Here is a 15984-nt window from a genome sequence, read left to right on the forward strand (position 1 = left end):
CCCATACAATTACAAACGTTGGCTGATTTCGCCTCCCTGCAACCCTTTCCTCACCTGGCACAACCCTTTCATTGAGGTCATCCAGGAATAAAATGAGATGCTCAGTGTTGTATAACAGCAATTCATCAGAGGATATTGCTGCACACATTGTGATGTTGGCACCCCTCTGGCCCGGGACATCCACTGTGGCTCTTTTCCCAATCACATTTCTTCCACGCCACCATATTTCGGCCAAATTCAATCCAGCCTCATCCACAAAGATGAATATGTGGGGTGTTTCCCTGGCTTCAATCTCCATGACTCTCTAAAATAAATACACACGACAACATAAGAGTTAGGCTATTACGGTAGTTTACATTATACCTAAAAACATGCCGCACTGTGCCTCTGCCCTGTTTGGTTTTGTTCAAAACTATTTCTGTATTTTATAGTCATCTTACCTGGACATATTGGTTCCTGAGTTGCTTTACTCATTCAGAGTTCCTCTCAAAGGGGGACAGTGTACAACTGCTTCATCCTGACTTGATGTTGTTTCAGGACTCTAGAAATAGATGTTAAGCTTACATTGTGAATATTTCCAAATGTAATGTTGTCTGCCAACACTCGTCCCGAATCTCTGTGAGTTTTATGCCACTGTTTCTGATGACCATACAACAATTCATAGCAGTGAAAATCCCACCTGTCCCGCCTGTGGGAGGTAACCGTTGGGTCCTAAGCAGAAATACCATAACAATTACAGACAAGTGGGTTTGGAAGCTTTGATCATTTTACTTCTTTAATGTGCAGTTCAGTCAGATGCCCTTGCAGAATGCACATTTTACCTGTTGTTTTGCTGGAAATGTCTCATAATTGATGCCACTGTTGAGCGTTGCCAATTTGGCTGCACTCTCAGACCAGCCTCTCTCATTGATAGACCATGATTTATTACATGATCAATTATAATAGCCCTAATCTCATCTGAGACTACAGCTATTGATCTTCCTCTCAGTCTTCTTCCACCACGCATACGTACTCCTCTCCTTCTCCCAGCCACTCTTCTTCCTCTGTCAGCCACTTCTCTATTTCTGGCTGGGTCCATGTTTACATTACAGTACATCATTATTCCTAAAATGTCCCCTTTTGAATAGATGGTAATGTAATTGAAAGACTAACACCTGTGTAGGTGTTCAGCTACAATGGGAATCAGCTGTGGTTGGTCTTATTGTTTTGATAGTATTTCATTTTTTAGATTTAGAGTATATTTCAATATGGTGTTACTGTAGAAATGTAACAAATTGCTGTCTTATTAAATTATGTGTTAAGTTAGGTTTTGAACTTCAGTTTAACAGTTTTGAAAAGAGTATGTAAACATGTGCTAATTGGCCTGTATGTACATAGAGTTTTGGTGGTGGTTGTGTCTGAGTGAGAAAAGAATTCATGAAACTTGAAAGATGTAGTCATTGAATGCATTTTGTGCCAAAGCAATGAAACATGATCCACAGTTTAGCCCATGTAGATTGCTGTTGTGCTCACTGTGTGAAGAGTTTTGAAAAAGTGAGAGAGAGAGAGAGAGAGAGAGAGAGAGAGAGAGATCTGTGAGTGTGCATACCATCCCTACAATGACAAACCAATTAAAGAATGATATAGAAGAGTAAACATTACTATAATGTTATTGTTAACTTAGCTTTATTGTACGTTGAGGCAAAAAGGACAGGGTGTTATAAAGCACCACTGTTATTCATCTCGGCCGCCAGAACCAAAGCAGCTCCTCAACTTTAATGTTAAGGCTGTCACAAGAGACTACACTGTTTCTGAACTTGTTTCTCTGTATTGGATGGTGGGATCATAGGGGACGTTTTGGACAAGTCCACAAATGTGTGGAGAACTCTTCTGGACTGACTCTGGCTGCCAAGATGATCAAGGCCAGGAGCCAGAAAGAAAAGGTAAGGATCATAGTGATTGAAATGTGAGACCTGAAACAGAAGCTTGATTATAGCTGCTTCCCAGATGCCACCCTATTCCCTATTAGGTGCAACAGGGCCCTGGTCAAAAGTAGTGCACTGCATAGTGAATAGGGTGTCGTTTGGAACAAGTCATTCATATCAGATGTACAGTATGTGTCCAATGTCCCCACCATCATTAAGATGGATGGATATTTTATCATATTTTATCATAGCACATAAGTAATACAATTTTAAAGTAGCTTTATCACCCTCATATCCACTGCACATGTGGCAGTGTGTCAGAGTCAGTCTCATCTTGTGCTTCCTATGGTCAGCTGAGTATAACGTGAGATAAGATAGTCGTCAGCTGTCTGTGGCAGTGCATAGCTTGATGAGTACGTTATCATGTCAGATATTCACAAAGTCGTTTTCCCACCAATGCCACGGCCAAAGCCATAGCTGGCTCAGGTTGCTGTGTGGTACTGTAGGTCTCAATAACCAACCCCGTTGGCACTGTCTGTGTGTGTCTGTTTCTGTGTTTGTCGCTCTGTCTGTCGTTCTAATGTTGTCCTGTTTCCCAGGATGTGGTGAAGAATGAGATCCAGGTGATGAACCAGCTGAACCACGCTAACCTTATTCAGCTCTACGCCGCCTTCGAATCACGCCACGACATCATCCTTGTCATGGAATAGTAAGTCCCTCCCTCCCTGTGCGTGTGTGTATTTCTCCTCTCTACACTACACCATATGTCTACTCTTTAAATCCCATTGTGGGACTGTATTCCTCTCTCTCTACTGTAGTCTATGATGACTGACTGTCTCTCCTCTCCTCTCCTCTCTATGTAGTGTGGATGGCGGGGAGCTGTTCGACCGGATCATAGATGAGAACTCCAATCTGACAGAGCTGGACACAGTGCTGTTTATCAGACAAATCTGTGAGGGACTACAGTACATGCACAGGATGTACATCCTGCATCTAGACCTCAAGGTAGGACAGGACTCACCCTAGCTCTCTATTTTTCAAATCCTCAACAATCTGTCACTCTGTTACTTTCTCGCTCGCTGCCCCCTTCTCTGTGTCTCTCTCCCTCACTCTCTCACTGTCCTATTGTTTTTTGTCTGTTTCTATTGCAACCTTCCCCAGTGTACTTTTCAACTTTTACCTTTGTATAGTTATAGCTCTATCTCCATCTTCCTGTCATTGTAGCACAATAGCTTAGGGATGATGCTAATAATTGCATGCTGTTATTTCCTTTGTCTCACTGTTTTGGGTTATTTAATATCCTTTCCTAGCCCGAGAATATTCTGTGTGTGAGCAGAGCCACAAACAAGATCAAAATTATTGACTTCGGGCTCGCCAGGAGGTAAGTTCAATTACCAGTGGTTCCTGGCTTGATACAGGGCAGCAAGTAGCCTAGCGGTTAAGAGCGTGTGTAACAGTATAATTTTAGACCGTCCCCTTGCCCATGCCCGGGCACGAACCAGGGACCCTCTGCACACATCAACAACAGTCACCCTCAAAGCATCGTTACCCATCGCTCCACAAAAGCCGCGGCCCTTGCAGTGCAAGGGGAACTACTACTTCAAGGTCTCAGAGCAAGTGACGTCACCAATTGAAACGCTATTTAGCGCGCACCGCTAACTAAGCTAGCCGTTTCACATCCGTTACACTCACCCCCCTTTTGACCTTCCTCCTTTTCCGCAGCAACCAGTGAACCTGGGTCAACAGCATCAATGTAACAGTCATAACTTTAGACCGTCCCCTGAGGGTGAACGCCCAGTTCCTGGCGGGCATCAACTATGAGTTTGTCTCACCCTGTGCACACATCAACAACAGTCACCACTAACCATTACATTACTGGGGGTCCTGATATCCACAACTGTTACATTACCCTGATATCCACTAACTGTTACATTACTGGTGGTCCTTGCAGAACTGCAAGGGGAACTACTACTTTACATTAGGTCTCAGAACTGTTACATTACTGACGTATCCACCGATTGAATTACTGCCTGATTCCACTAACTGTTACACTGGGGGTCCTGATATCCACTAACCATTACATTACTGGAGCCTGATTCACATCCATTACTGTGGGTCACGATATCCACTAGTAACCCTGAAACTAACTGTCGCTGGTTTGAATCTTCATTACTGGGGGTCCTGATATCCACTAACTGTTACATTAGGTGAAAAATCATCTCAAAGTATCCACTTGAGCAAGACATTACTTATATCCACTAATTGCTCCTGTATCCACTAACCATTACATTACTGGATATCCAGAGTGGGTCCTGATATCCACTAACCATTACATTACTAAAATGTCACATTACTGGGGGTCTGATATCCACTTTACATTACTGGGGGTCCTGATTCCACTCGCCTGATATCCACTTTACTAACTGGTATAAGCCCAGGAAAAACTGTTACATTACTGAGGGTCCTGATATCCACTAACTGTTACATTACTGGGGGTCCTGATATCCACTAACTGTTCATTACTGGCTCCTGGAAGTCATCACTAACTGTTACATTATGAGTTTGTCTCATTCCCTACAGACATGGGGGTCCTGATATCCACTAACTGCCTGGGGGTCCTGATCACTAACTTTACATTACTGGGGGTCCTGATATCCACAACCATTGCATTACTGGGGGTCCTGATATCCACTAACTGTTACATTACTGGGGGTCCTGATATCCACTAACCGTTACATTACTGTTACATTACTGTGGGTCCTGATATCCACTAACCGTTACATTACTGTGGGTCCTGATATCCACTAACTGTTACATTACTGGGGGTCCTGATATCCACTAACCGCAACATTACTGGGGGTCCTGATATCCACTAACTGTTACATTACTGGGGGTCCTGATATCCACTAACTGTTACATTACTGTGGGTCCTGATATCCACTAACTGTTACATTACTGGGGGTCCTGATATCCACTAACTGTTACATTACTGTGGGTCCTGATATCCACTAACTGTTACATTACTGTGGGTCCTGATATCCACTAACCGTTACATTACTGTGGGTCCTGATATCCACTAACCATTACATTACTGGGGGTCCTGATATCCACTAACTGTTACATTACTGTGGGTCCTGATATCCACTAACCGCTACATTACTGGGGATCCTGATATCCACTAACTGTTACATTACTGTGGGTCCTGATATCCACTAACTGTTACATTACTGGGGGTCCTGATATCCACTAACTGTTACATTACTGGGGGTCCTGATATCCACTAACTGTTACATTACTGGGGGTCCTGATATCCACTAACTGTTACATTACTGGGGGTCCTGATATCCACTAACTGTTACATTACTGGTGGTCCTGATATCCACTAACTGTTACATTACTGGGGTCCTGATATCCACTAACTACATTACTGGGGGTCCTGATATCCACTAACTGTTACATTACTGGGGGTCCTGATATCCACTAACTGTTACATTACTGGGGGTCCTGATATCCACTAACCGTTACATTACTGGGGTCCTGATATCCACTAACTGTTACATTACTGGGGGTCCTGATATCCACTAACTGTTACATTACTGGGGGTCCTGATATCCACTAACTGTTACATTACTGGGGGTCCTGATATCCACTAACTGTTACATTACTGGGGTCCTGATATCCACTAACTGTTACATTACTGGGGGTCCTGATATCCACTAACTGTTACATTACTGGGGGTCCTGATATCCACTAACTGTTACATTACTGGGGGTCCTGATATCCACTAACTGTTACATTACTGGGGGTCCTGATATCCACTAACTGTTACATTACTGGGGGTCCTGATATCCACTAACTGTTACATTACTGGGGGTCCTGATATCCACTAACTGTTACATTACTGGGGGTCCTGATATCCACTAACCGTTACATTACTGGGGGTCCTGATATCCACTAACTGTTACATTACTGGGGGTCCTGATATCCACTAACTGTTACATTACTGGGGGTCCTGATATCCACTAACTGTTACATTACTGGGGGTCCTGATATCCACTAACTGGGGTCCTGATATCCACTAACTGTTACATTACTGGGGGTCCTGATATCCACTAACTGTTACATTACTGGGGGTCCTGATATCCACTAACTGTTACATTACTGGGGGTCCTGATATCCACTAACTGTTACATTACTGGGGTCCTGATATCCACTAACTGTTACATTACTGGGGGTCCTGATATCCACTAACCATTACATTACTGGGGGTCCTGATATCCACTAACTGTTACATTACTTACATTACTGGGGTCCTGATATCCACTAACTGTTACATTACTGGGGGTCCTGATATCCACTAACTGTTACATTACTGGGGGTCCTGATATCCACTAACTGTTACATTACTGGGGGTCCTGATATCCACTAACTGTTACATTACTGGGGGTCCTGATATCCACTAACTGTTACATTACTGGGGGTCCTGATATCCACTAACTGTTACATTACTGGGGGTCCTGATATCCACTAACTGTTACATTACTGGGGTCCTGATATCCACTAACCATTACATTACTGGGGGTCCTGATATCCACCACTAACTGTTACATTACTGGGGGTCCTGATATCCACTAACTTTACATTACTGGGGGTCCTGATATCATTACTTACTGGGGGTCCTGATATCCACTAACTGTTACATTACTGGGGGTCCTGATATCCACTAACCATTACATTACTGGGGGTCCTGATATCCACTAACTTACTGTTACATTACTGGGGGTCCTGATATCCACTAACCGTTACATTACTGGGGGTCCTGATATCCACTAACTGTTACATTACTGGGGGTCCTGATATCCACTAACTGTTACATTACTGGGGGTCCTGATATCCACTAACTGTTACATTACTGTGGGTCCTGATATCCACTAACCGTTACATTACTGGGGGTCCTGATATCCACTAACTGTTACATTACTGGGGGTCCTGATATCCACTAACTGTTACATTACTGGGGGTCCTGATATCCACTAACTGTTACATTACTGGGGGTCCTGATATCCACTAACTGTTACATTACTGGGGGTCCTGATATCCACTAACCGTTACATTACTGGGGGTCCTGATATCCACTAACTGTTACATTACTGGGGGTCCTGATATCCACTAACTGTTACATTACTGGGGGTCCTGATATCCACTAACTGTTACATTACTGTGGGTCCTGATATCCACTAACTGTTACATTACTGGGGGTCCTGATATCCACTAACTGTTACATTACTGGGGGTCCTGTATCCTTACATTACTGATATCCACTAACTGTTACATTACTGTGGGTCCTGATATCCACTAACCGTTACATTACTGGGGGTCCTGATATCCACTAACTGTTACATTACTGGGGGTCCTGATATCCACTAACCGTTACATTACTTGGTGTCCTGATATTCACTAACCATTACATTACTGGGGTCCTGATATCCACTAACCGTTACATTACTGGGGGTCCTGATATCCACTAACTGTTACATTACTGGGGTCCTGATATCCACTAACTGTTACATTACTGTGGGTCCTGATATCCACTAACTGTTACATTACTGGGGGTCCTGATATCCACTAACCGTTACATTACTGGGGGTCCTGATATCCACTAACCGTTACATTACTGGGGGTCCTGATATCCACTAACTGTTACATTACTGGGGGTCCTGATATCCACTAACTGTTACATTACTGGGGGTCCTGATATCCACTAACTGTTACATTACTGGGGGTCCTGATATCCACTAACCGTTACATTACTGGGGGTCCTGATATCCACTAACCGTTACATTACTGGGGGTCCTGATATCCACTAACTGTTACATTACTGGGGTCCTGATATCCACTAACTGTTACATTACTGGGGGTCCTGATATCCACTAACTGTTACATTACTGGGGGTCCTGATATCCACTAACCGTTACATTACTGGGGGTCCTGATATCCACTAACTGTTACATTACTGGGGGTCCTGATATCCACTAACTGTTACATTACTGTGGGTCCTGATATCCACTAACTGTTACATTACTGGGGGTCCTGATATCCAACTAATCTGTCCTGATATCCACTAACTGTTACATTACTGGGGGTCCTGATATCCACTAACTGTTACACTCACTGGGGGTCCTGATATCCACTTACTGGGGGTCCTGATATCCACTAACCATTACATTACTGGGGTCCTGATATCCACTAACCGTTACATTACTGGGGGTCCTGATATCATTTACTGGGGTCCTGATATCCACTAACTGTTACATTACTGGGGGTCCTGATATCCACTAACTGTTACATTACTGTGGGTCCTGATATCCACTAACTGTTACATTACTGGGGGTCCTGATATCCACTAACTGTTACATTACTGTGGGTCCTGATATCCACTAACTGTTACATTACTGGGGGTCCTGATATCCACTAACTGTTACATTACTGGGGGTCCTGATATCCACTAACTGTTACATCACTGGGGGTCCTGATATCCACTAACTGTTACATTACTGGGGGTCCTGATATCCACTAACTGTTACATTACTGGGGGTCCTGATATCCACTAACTGTTACATTATATCTGGGGGGTCCTGATATCCACTAACCGTTACATTACTGGGGGTCCTGATATCCACTAACTGTTACATTACTGGGGGTCCTGATATCCACTAACCGTTACATTACTGGGGGTCCTGATATCCACTAACTGTTACATTACTGGGGGTCCTGATATCCACTAACCGTTACATTACTGGGGGTCCTGATATCCACTAACTGTTACATCACTGGGGGTCCTGATATCCACTAACTGTTACATTACTGGGGGTCCTGATATCCACTAACTGTTACATTACTGGGGGTCCTGATATCCACTAACTGTTACATTACTGGGGGTCCTGATATCCACTAACTGTTACATTACTGGGGGTCCTGATATCCACTAACTGTTACATTACTGGGGGTCCTGATATCCACTAACTGTTACATTACTGGGGTCCTGATATCCACTAACTGACATTATCCACCACTAACTGTTACATTACTGGGGGTCCTGATATCCACTAACTGTTACATTACTGGGGGTCCTGATATCCACTAACTGTTACATTACTGTGGGTCCTGATATCCACTAACTGTTACATTACTGGGGGTCCTGATATCCACTAACTGTTACATTACTGGGGGTCCTGATATCCACTGATATCCACTAACTGTTACATTACTGGGGGTCCTGATATCCACTAACTGTTACATTACTGGGGGTCCTGATATCCACTAACTGTTACATTACTGTCCTGATATCCACTAACTGTTACATTACTGGGGGTCCTGATATCCACTAACTGTTACATTACTGGGGTCCTGATATCCACTAACTGTTACATTACTGGGGGTCCTGATATCCACTAACTGTTACATTACTGGGGTCCTGATATCCACTAACTGTTACATTACTGGGGGTCCTGATATCCACTAACTGTTACATTATCCACTGGGGGTCCTGATATCCACTAACTGTTACATTACTGGGGATATCCACTAACTGTCCTGATATCCACTAACTGTTACATTACTGGGGTCCTGATATCCACTAACCGGGGGTCCTGATATCCACTAACTACATTACTGGGGGTCCTGATATCCACTAACTGTTACATTACTGGGGGTCCTGATATCCACTAACCGTTACATTACTGGGGGTCCTGATATCCACTAACCTGTTACATTACTGGGGGTCCTGATATCCACTAACTGTTACATTACTGGGGGTCCTGATATCCACTAACTGTTACATTACTGGGGGTCCTGATATCCACTAACTGTTACATTACTGGGGGTCCTGATATCCACTAACTGTTACATTACTGTGGGTCCTGATATCCACTAACTGTTACATTACTGGGGGTCCTGATATCCACTAACTGTTACATTACTGGGGTCCTGATATCCACTAACTGTTACATTACTGGGGGTCCTGATATCCACTAACTGTTACATTACTGTGGGTCCTGATATCCACTAACTGTTACATTACTGTGGGTCCTGATATCCACTAACTGTTACATTACTGTGGGTCCTGATATCCACTAACTGTTACATTACTGGGGGTCCTGATATCCACTAACTGTTACATTACTGTGGGTCCTGATATCCACTAACTGTTACATTACTGTGGGTCCTGATATCCACTAACCGTTACATTACTGTGGGTCCTGATATCCACTAACCGTTACATTACTGTGGGTCCTGATATCCACTAACTGTTACATTACTGGGGTCCTGATATCCACTAACTGTTACATTTCTGGGGGTCCTGATATCCACTAACTGTTACATTACTGTGGGTCCTGATATCCACTAACTGTTACATTACTGTGGGTCCTGATATCCACTAACTGTTACATTACTGGGGGTCCTGATATCCACTAACTGTTACATTACTGGGGGTCCTGATATCCACTAACTGTTACATTACATTACTGTGGGTCCTGATATCCACTAACTGTTACATTACTGTGGGTCCTGATATCCACTAACTGTTACATTACTGGGGGTCCTGATATCCACTAACTGTTACATTACTGTGGGTCCTGATATCCACTAACTGTTACATTACTGTGGGTCCTGATATCCACTAACCGTTACATTACTGTCCTGGGTCCTGATATCCACTAACTGTTACATTACTGTGGGTCCTGATATCCACTAACTGTTACATTACTGTGGGTCCTGATATCCACTAACTGTTACATTACTGTGGGTCCTGATATCCACTAACTGTTACATTACTTGGTGTCCTGATATCCACTAACCATTACATTACTGTGGGTCCTGATATCCACTAACTGTTACATTACTGGGGGTCCTGATATCCACTAACTGTTACATTACTGTGGGTCCTGATATCCACTAACTGTTACATTACTGTGGGTCCTGATATCCACTAACCGTTACATTACTGTGGGTCCTGATATCCACTAACCGTTACATTACTGGGGGTCCTGATATCCACTAACTGTTACATTACTGTGGGTCCTGATATCCACTAACCGTTACATTACTGGGGGTCCTGATATCCACTAACCGTTACATTACTGTGGGTCCTGATATCCACTAACTGTTACATTACTGGGGGTCCTGATATCCACTAACCGTTACATTACTGGGGGTCCTGATATCCACTAACCGTTACATTACTGGGGGTCCTGATATCCACTAACCATTACATTACTGGGGGTCCTGATATCCACTAACCGTTACATTACTGTGGGTCCTGATATCCACTAGCCATTACCTTCTTATGCTCACATATTGTACCTGACCTTGAGGTTAGAAACCTCTTTTGCGAGGGGGACCTCACAAGAAGTCAGCAGGAAGTAGTCTGTCTGTACATACACAACCCATGAACACACTATACAACATCCTTTTCTCCAGGCTGACAGGTCTGTCTCCGTTCCTGGGGGACGATGACAATGAGACTCTGAACAACATCCTGGCCTGTCAGTGGAACTTTGAGGAGGAGGCGTTTACAGACATCTCTGAGGAGGCCAAAGACTTCATCACACGCCTGCTGGTCAAGAGCAAGAGGTGAGGGGTGTGTGTGTGTGTGTGTGTGTGTGACTGTGAACAACATCCTGTGCCTGTCAGTGTGTTGTGTGAGTGTGTGTGTGTGACATCTCTGTGGAGTGTGACTGTCATCACACGTGTGTGGTCAAGAGTGTGGTGTGTGTGTGTGTGTGTGTGTGTGTGTGTGTGTGTGTGTGTGTGTGTGTGTGTGTGAGTGTGTGTGTGAGCGTGTGTTTTAATCATGTAGTGTGTGTTTTGTGTGTGTGTGTGTGTGTGTGTGTGTGTGTGTGTGTGTGTGTGTGTGAGAGTGAGAGTGTGTGTTTTAATCATGTATGTGTGTGTTTGTGTGTGTTCTCTAGTTGGAGGATGAGTGCCTCACAGTCACTAAAACATTCCTGGCTGTCGGATCACAATCTTCACTATCGCCTGCATCAGAAGGTAGAACAAACACACACACACACACACACACACACACACACACACACACACACACACACACACACACACACACACACACACACACACCTATTTCTTACAGAAACACAAGTGCCACTCAACACACCCTTACCCTCCCCGTAGATCAAAACAGGTAAGCTGTGAAAACCACCCAGCCCACCATATCATACACTTTCTAGACATTCCATTCATCTTCAGCTACTGTATACTGTACATCTACACTGAACAAAAATATAAATCCAACATGTAAAGTGTTGGTCCCATTTTTTATGAGCTGAATTAAAAAATCTCATACATTTTCCATACAAACAAAAACGTATTTTGCTAAAAAAATTGCACAAATTTGTCTACATTCCTTTTATTGAACATTTTTCCTTTCCCGAGATAATCCATCCACCTGACAGGTATTGCATATAAATAAGCTGATTAAACAGCATTACACAGGTGCACCTTGTGCTGGAGACAATAAAAGGCTAAAATGTGCAGATTTGTCACACACACAATGCCACAGATGTCTCAAGTTTTGAGGGAACATGCAATTGTCATGCTGACTGCAGGAATGTCCACCAGAGCTGTTGCCAGAGAATGTAATGTTTATTTCTCTGCCACCAACGACGTTTTTGAAAATTTGGCAGTTATTCCAACCGGCCTCACTACCGCAGACCATGTGTAACCACGCCAGCACAGGACCTTCACATCCAGCTTCTTCAACTGCAGGATTGCCTGGGTCTTGCTCCCCAGTGGGTACCCTCCCAGGCCCACCTATGGCTGCACCCCTGCACAGTCATGTGTCCTAATTATTTAAATTGACTTCCTTATATGAACTGTAACTCAGTAAAATATTTGAAATTGGTGCATGTTGTGTTTATACTGTTGAAGTTGGAAGTTTACGTACACCTTAGCCAAAGACATTTAAACTCAGTTTTTCCACAATTCCTGACATTTAGTCCTAGTAAGAATTCCCTGTATTATGTCAGTTAGGATCACCACTTTATTTTAAGAATGTGAAATGTCAGAATAATAGTAGAGAGAATGATTTATTTCAGCTTTTATTTCTTTCGTCACATTCACAGTGGGTCAGAAGTTTACATACACTCAATTAGTATTTGGTAGCATTGCCTTTAAATTGTTTAACTTGGGTCAAACGTTTCAGGTAGCGTTCCACAAGCTTCCCACAATAAGTTGGGTGAATTTTGGCCAATTCCTCCTGACAGAGCTGGAGTAACTGAGTCAGGTTTGTAGGCCTCCTTGCTCGCACATGCTTTATCAGTTCTGCCCACATATTTTCTATGAGCCATTTTGTCACAACTTTGGAAATATGCTTGGGGTCATTGTCCATTTGGAAGACCCATTTAGGACCAAGCTTAACCTTCCTGACTGATGTCTTGAGATGTTGCTTCAATGTACCCACATAATTTCCCTGCCTCATGAAGCCATCTAAATTGTGAAGTGCACCAGTCCCTCCTGCAGCAAAGCACCCCCACAATATGATGCTGCCACCGCAGTGATTCACGGTTGGGGTGGTGTTCTTCTTCCACAACATGATGCTGCCACCCCTGTGCTTCATGGTTGGGGTGGTGTTCTTCTTCCACAATATGATGCTGCCACCGCAGTGATTCACGGTTGGGATGGTGTTCTTCTTCCACAACATGATGCTGCCACCCCTGTGCTTCATGGTTGGGGTGGTGTTCTTCTTCCACAATATGATGCTGCCACCGCAGTGATTCACGGTTGGGATGGTGTTCTTCTTCCACAACATGATGCTGCCACCCCTGTGCTTCACGGTTGGGGTGGCGTTCGTCTTCCACAACATGATGCTGCCACCCCTGTGCTTCACGGTTGGGGTGGTGTTCTTCTTCCACAACATGATGCTGCCACCCCTGTGCTTCACGGTTGGGATGGTGTTCTTCTTCCACAACATGATGCTGCCACCCCGTGCTTCACGGTTGGGGTGGTGTTCTTCTTCCACAACATGATGCTGCCACCCCTGTGCTTCACGGTTGGGGTGGTGTTCTTCTTCCACAACATGATGCTGCCACCCCCGTGCTTCACGGTTGGGATGGTGTTCTTCGGGCTTGCAAGCCTCCCTTTTTTTTCTCCAAACATAACGATGGTAAATCTGGCCAAGCAGTTCTATTTTTGTTTCATCAGACCAGAGGATAATTCTTCAAAAAGTACAATCTTTGTCCCCATGTGTAGTTGCAAACCATAGTCTGGCTTTTTTAAGGCGGTTTTGGTGCAGTGGCTTCTTCCTCGCTGAGCGGCCTTTCAGGTTATGTCGATATAGGACTCGCTTTACTGTGGATATAGATACCTTGGTACCTGTTTCCTCCACCACCTACACAAGGTCCTTTGCTGTTGTTCTGGGATTGATTTTTTTGCACCAACGTACGTTCATCTCTAGGAGACATCTCCTTCCTGAGCGATATGACTGCTGCATGGTCCCATGGTGTTTATACTTGCGTACTTTATTTTGTACAGATGAACGTGGTACCTTCAGGCATTTGGAAATTTCGCCCAAGAATGAACCAGACTTGTGGAGGTCTACAAAAAAATGTCTGAAGTCTTGGCTGATTTCTTTTGATTTTCCCATATTGTCAGGCAAAGAGGCACTGAATTTGAAGGTAGGCCTTGGTACACAGGTCCACAGGTACACCTCCAATTGACTCAAATGATGTCAATTAGCTTATCAGAAGCCTCTAAAGCCATGATATCCTTTTCTAGAATTTTCCAAGCTGTTTAAAGGCACAGTCAACTTAGTGTATGTAGACTTCTGACCCACTGGAATTGTGAAACAGTGAATTATAAGTGAAATAATCTGTCTGTAAGCAATTGTTGGAAAAATTACTTCTGTCATGCACAAAGTAGATGTCCTAACCGACTTGCCAAAACTATAGTTTGTTAACAAGAAATTTGTGGAATGTTTGAAAAATGAGTTTTAATGACTCCAACCTAAGTGTATGTAAACTTCCGACTTCAACTGTATTTTTTGTTCAGTATATATTCACAAATACAATGTAGATGCCAAACATTGGAGTCTTATTGTCCCTCTTTTGTGTTGGTTTAGTCTCCCATCCAAAACGAGTGTCCCCTCCAAAATGACTCCCAAGACCCTGTGGGCACCTTATGATGACACGGGTCGGTGCCTTTTGATGACACTGAGGCCAGGGACAGGGGTCAACACTGGACCAACACTGCCGTACCTCTATGGCCACTGTATTACTGCTCTCTACTCTGCCTCACATCTGTTAGCTTAGCTCTGCAGCTTGTGCAACTGATTTAAAAACGTACCGTAAACCCACTCCACAGCTAGCTTGAAATGTCGCTGATAGAGCTATCGAGTTAGATAGCTCAAACAGTTTGTACATTGTCAAGGAAAGCGGTCACTATAAAATGCACTTTAATGTATTACTATCAAATGCAAACAGAACCCCTTTTTTGAACGATCATATTTATTACATTTTCAGCTTACTGTAGATTGCAAATAACTCAACACAGGCCTAGTTTACCAAGTCTTATCATACCATTGCATTGTATTTGTTTGTTGGGTTTTGATTTAAAATAAAGCTTTGGGTGCAATTTATTTTCCTGGTATTGTAAAAGTTTAGTTTCTATAGAGTTAGGAATTCATTTTTACTTTCTCCTTGGTTTGCCCCATCAAACCTTTAATAGATCACATTCATTAAAAGAAATCGATCATTATTAATCCAGGTCAACATAAACTTGTCGATATTAGACATAAATCCTCACTATTAACCCCTGCTGCTCTGCCCGTTGCTACTGACTTTCTCCTGGAGCTGCCTCTTCTGTGCCTGCATGCTGTTGACTTGACCTCAACCTTTTACCTTTCTTTGCTTTCGCCCTTTGGATGACCCCTCTCACCTTCCATGAAGGCATATTACTGATCAACAAAACACTACCTATATGATTTCATAATTCATGTTTATCGCTGAAGTTAGTAGCCTAAGTGCCAGTCTGTTTGTGTTGTCATGACAACTCCTTGTCACCCCTT

The 15984-nt window shown here is 43.5% G+C and overlaps 1 protein-coding gene across 1 annotated transcript in view; it reads left to right on the forward strand.

Annotated features, from left to right (window-relative positions):
- Positions 1-15764, forward strand: part of LOC135511492 (myosin light chain kinase 3-like) — a 69915-nt gene extending 54151 nt beyond the window's left edge. The window contains exons 8-15 of the mRNA XM_064932984.1: positions 1829-1922; positions 2504-2613; positions 2768-2909; positions 3215-3285; positions 11385-11537; positions 11876-11954; positions 12608-12712; positions 15040-15764. Coding sequence (XP_064789056.1) covers positions 1829-1922; positions 2504-2613; positions 2768-2909; positions 3215-3285; positions 11385-11537; positions 11876-11954; positions 12608-12712; positions 15040-15102 — 817 coding nt within the window. The 3' untranslated portion in view covers positions 15103-15764. The remainder of the gene's footprint in view (positions 1-1828; positions 1923-2503; positions 2614-2767; positions 2910-3214; positions 3286-11384; positions 11538-11875; positions 11955-12607; positions 12713-15039) is intronic.
- The last annotated feature ends 220 nt before the right edge of the window (positions 15765-15984 follow it).

Source organism: Oncorhynchus masou, chromosome 24 (assembly GCF_036934945.1).
Source record: "Oncorhynchus masou masou isolate Uvic2021 chromosome 24, UVic_Omas_1.1, whole genome shotgun sequence".
In the NCBI taxonomy this organism is placed as follows: Eukaryota; Metazoa; Chordata; class Actinopteri; order Salmoniformes; family Salmonidae; genus Oncorhynchus; species Oncorhynchus masou.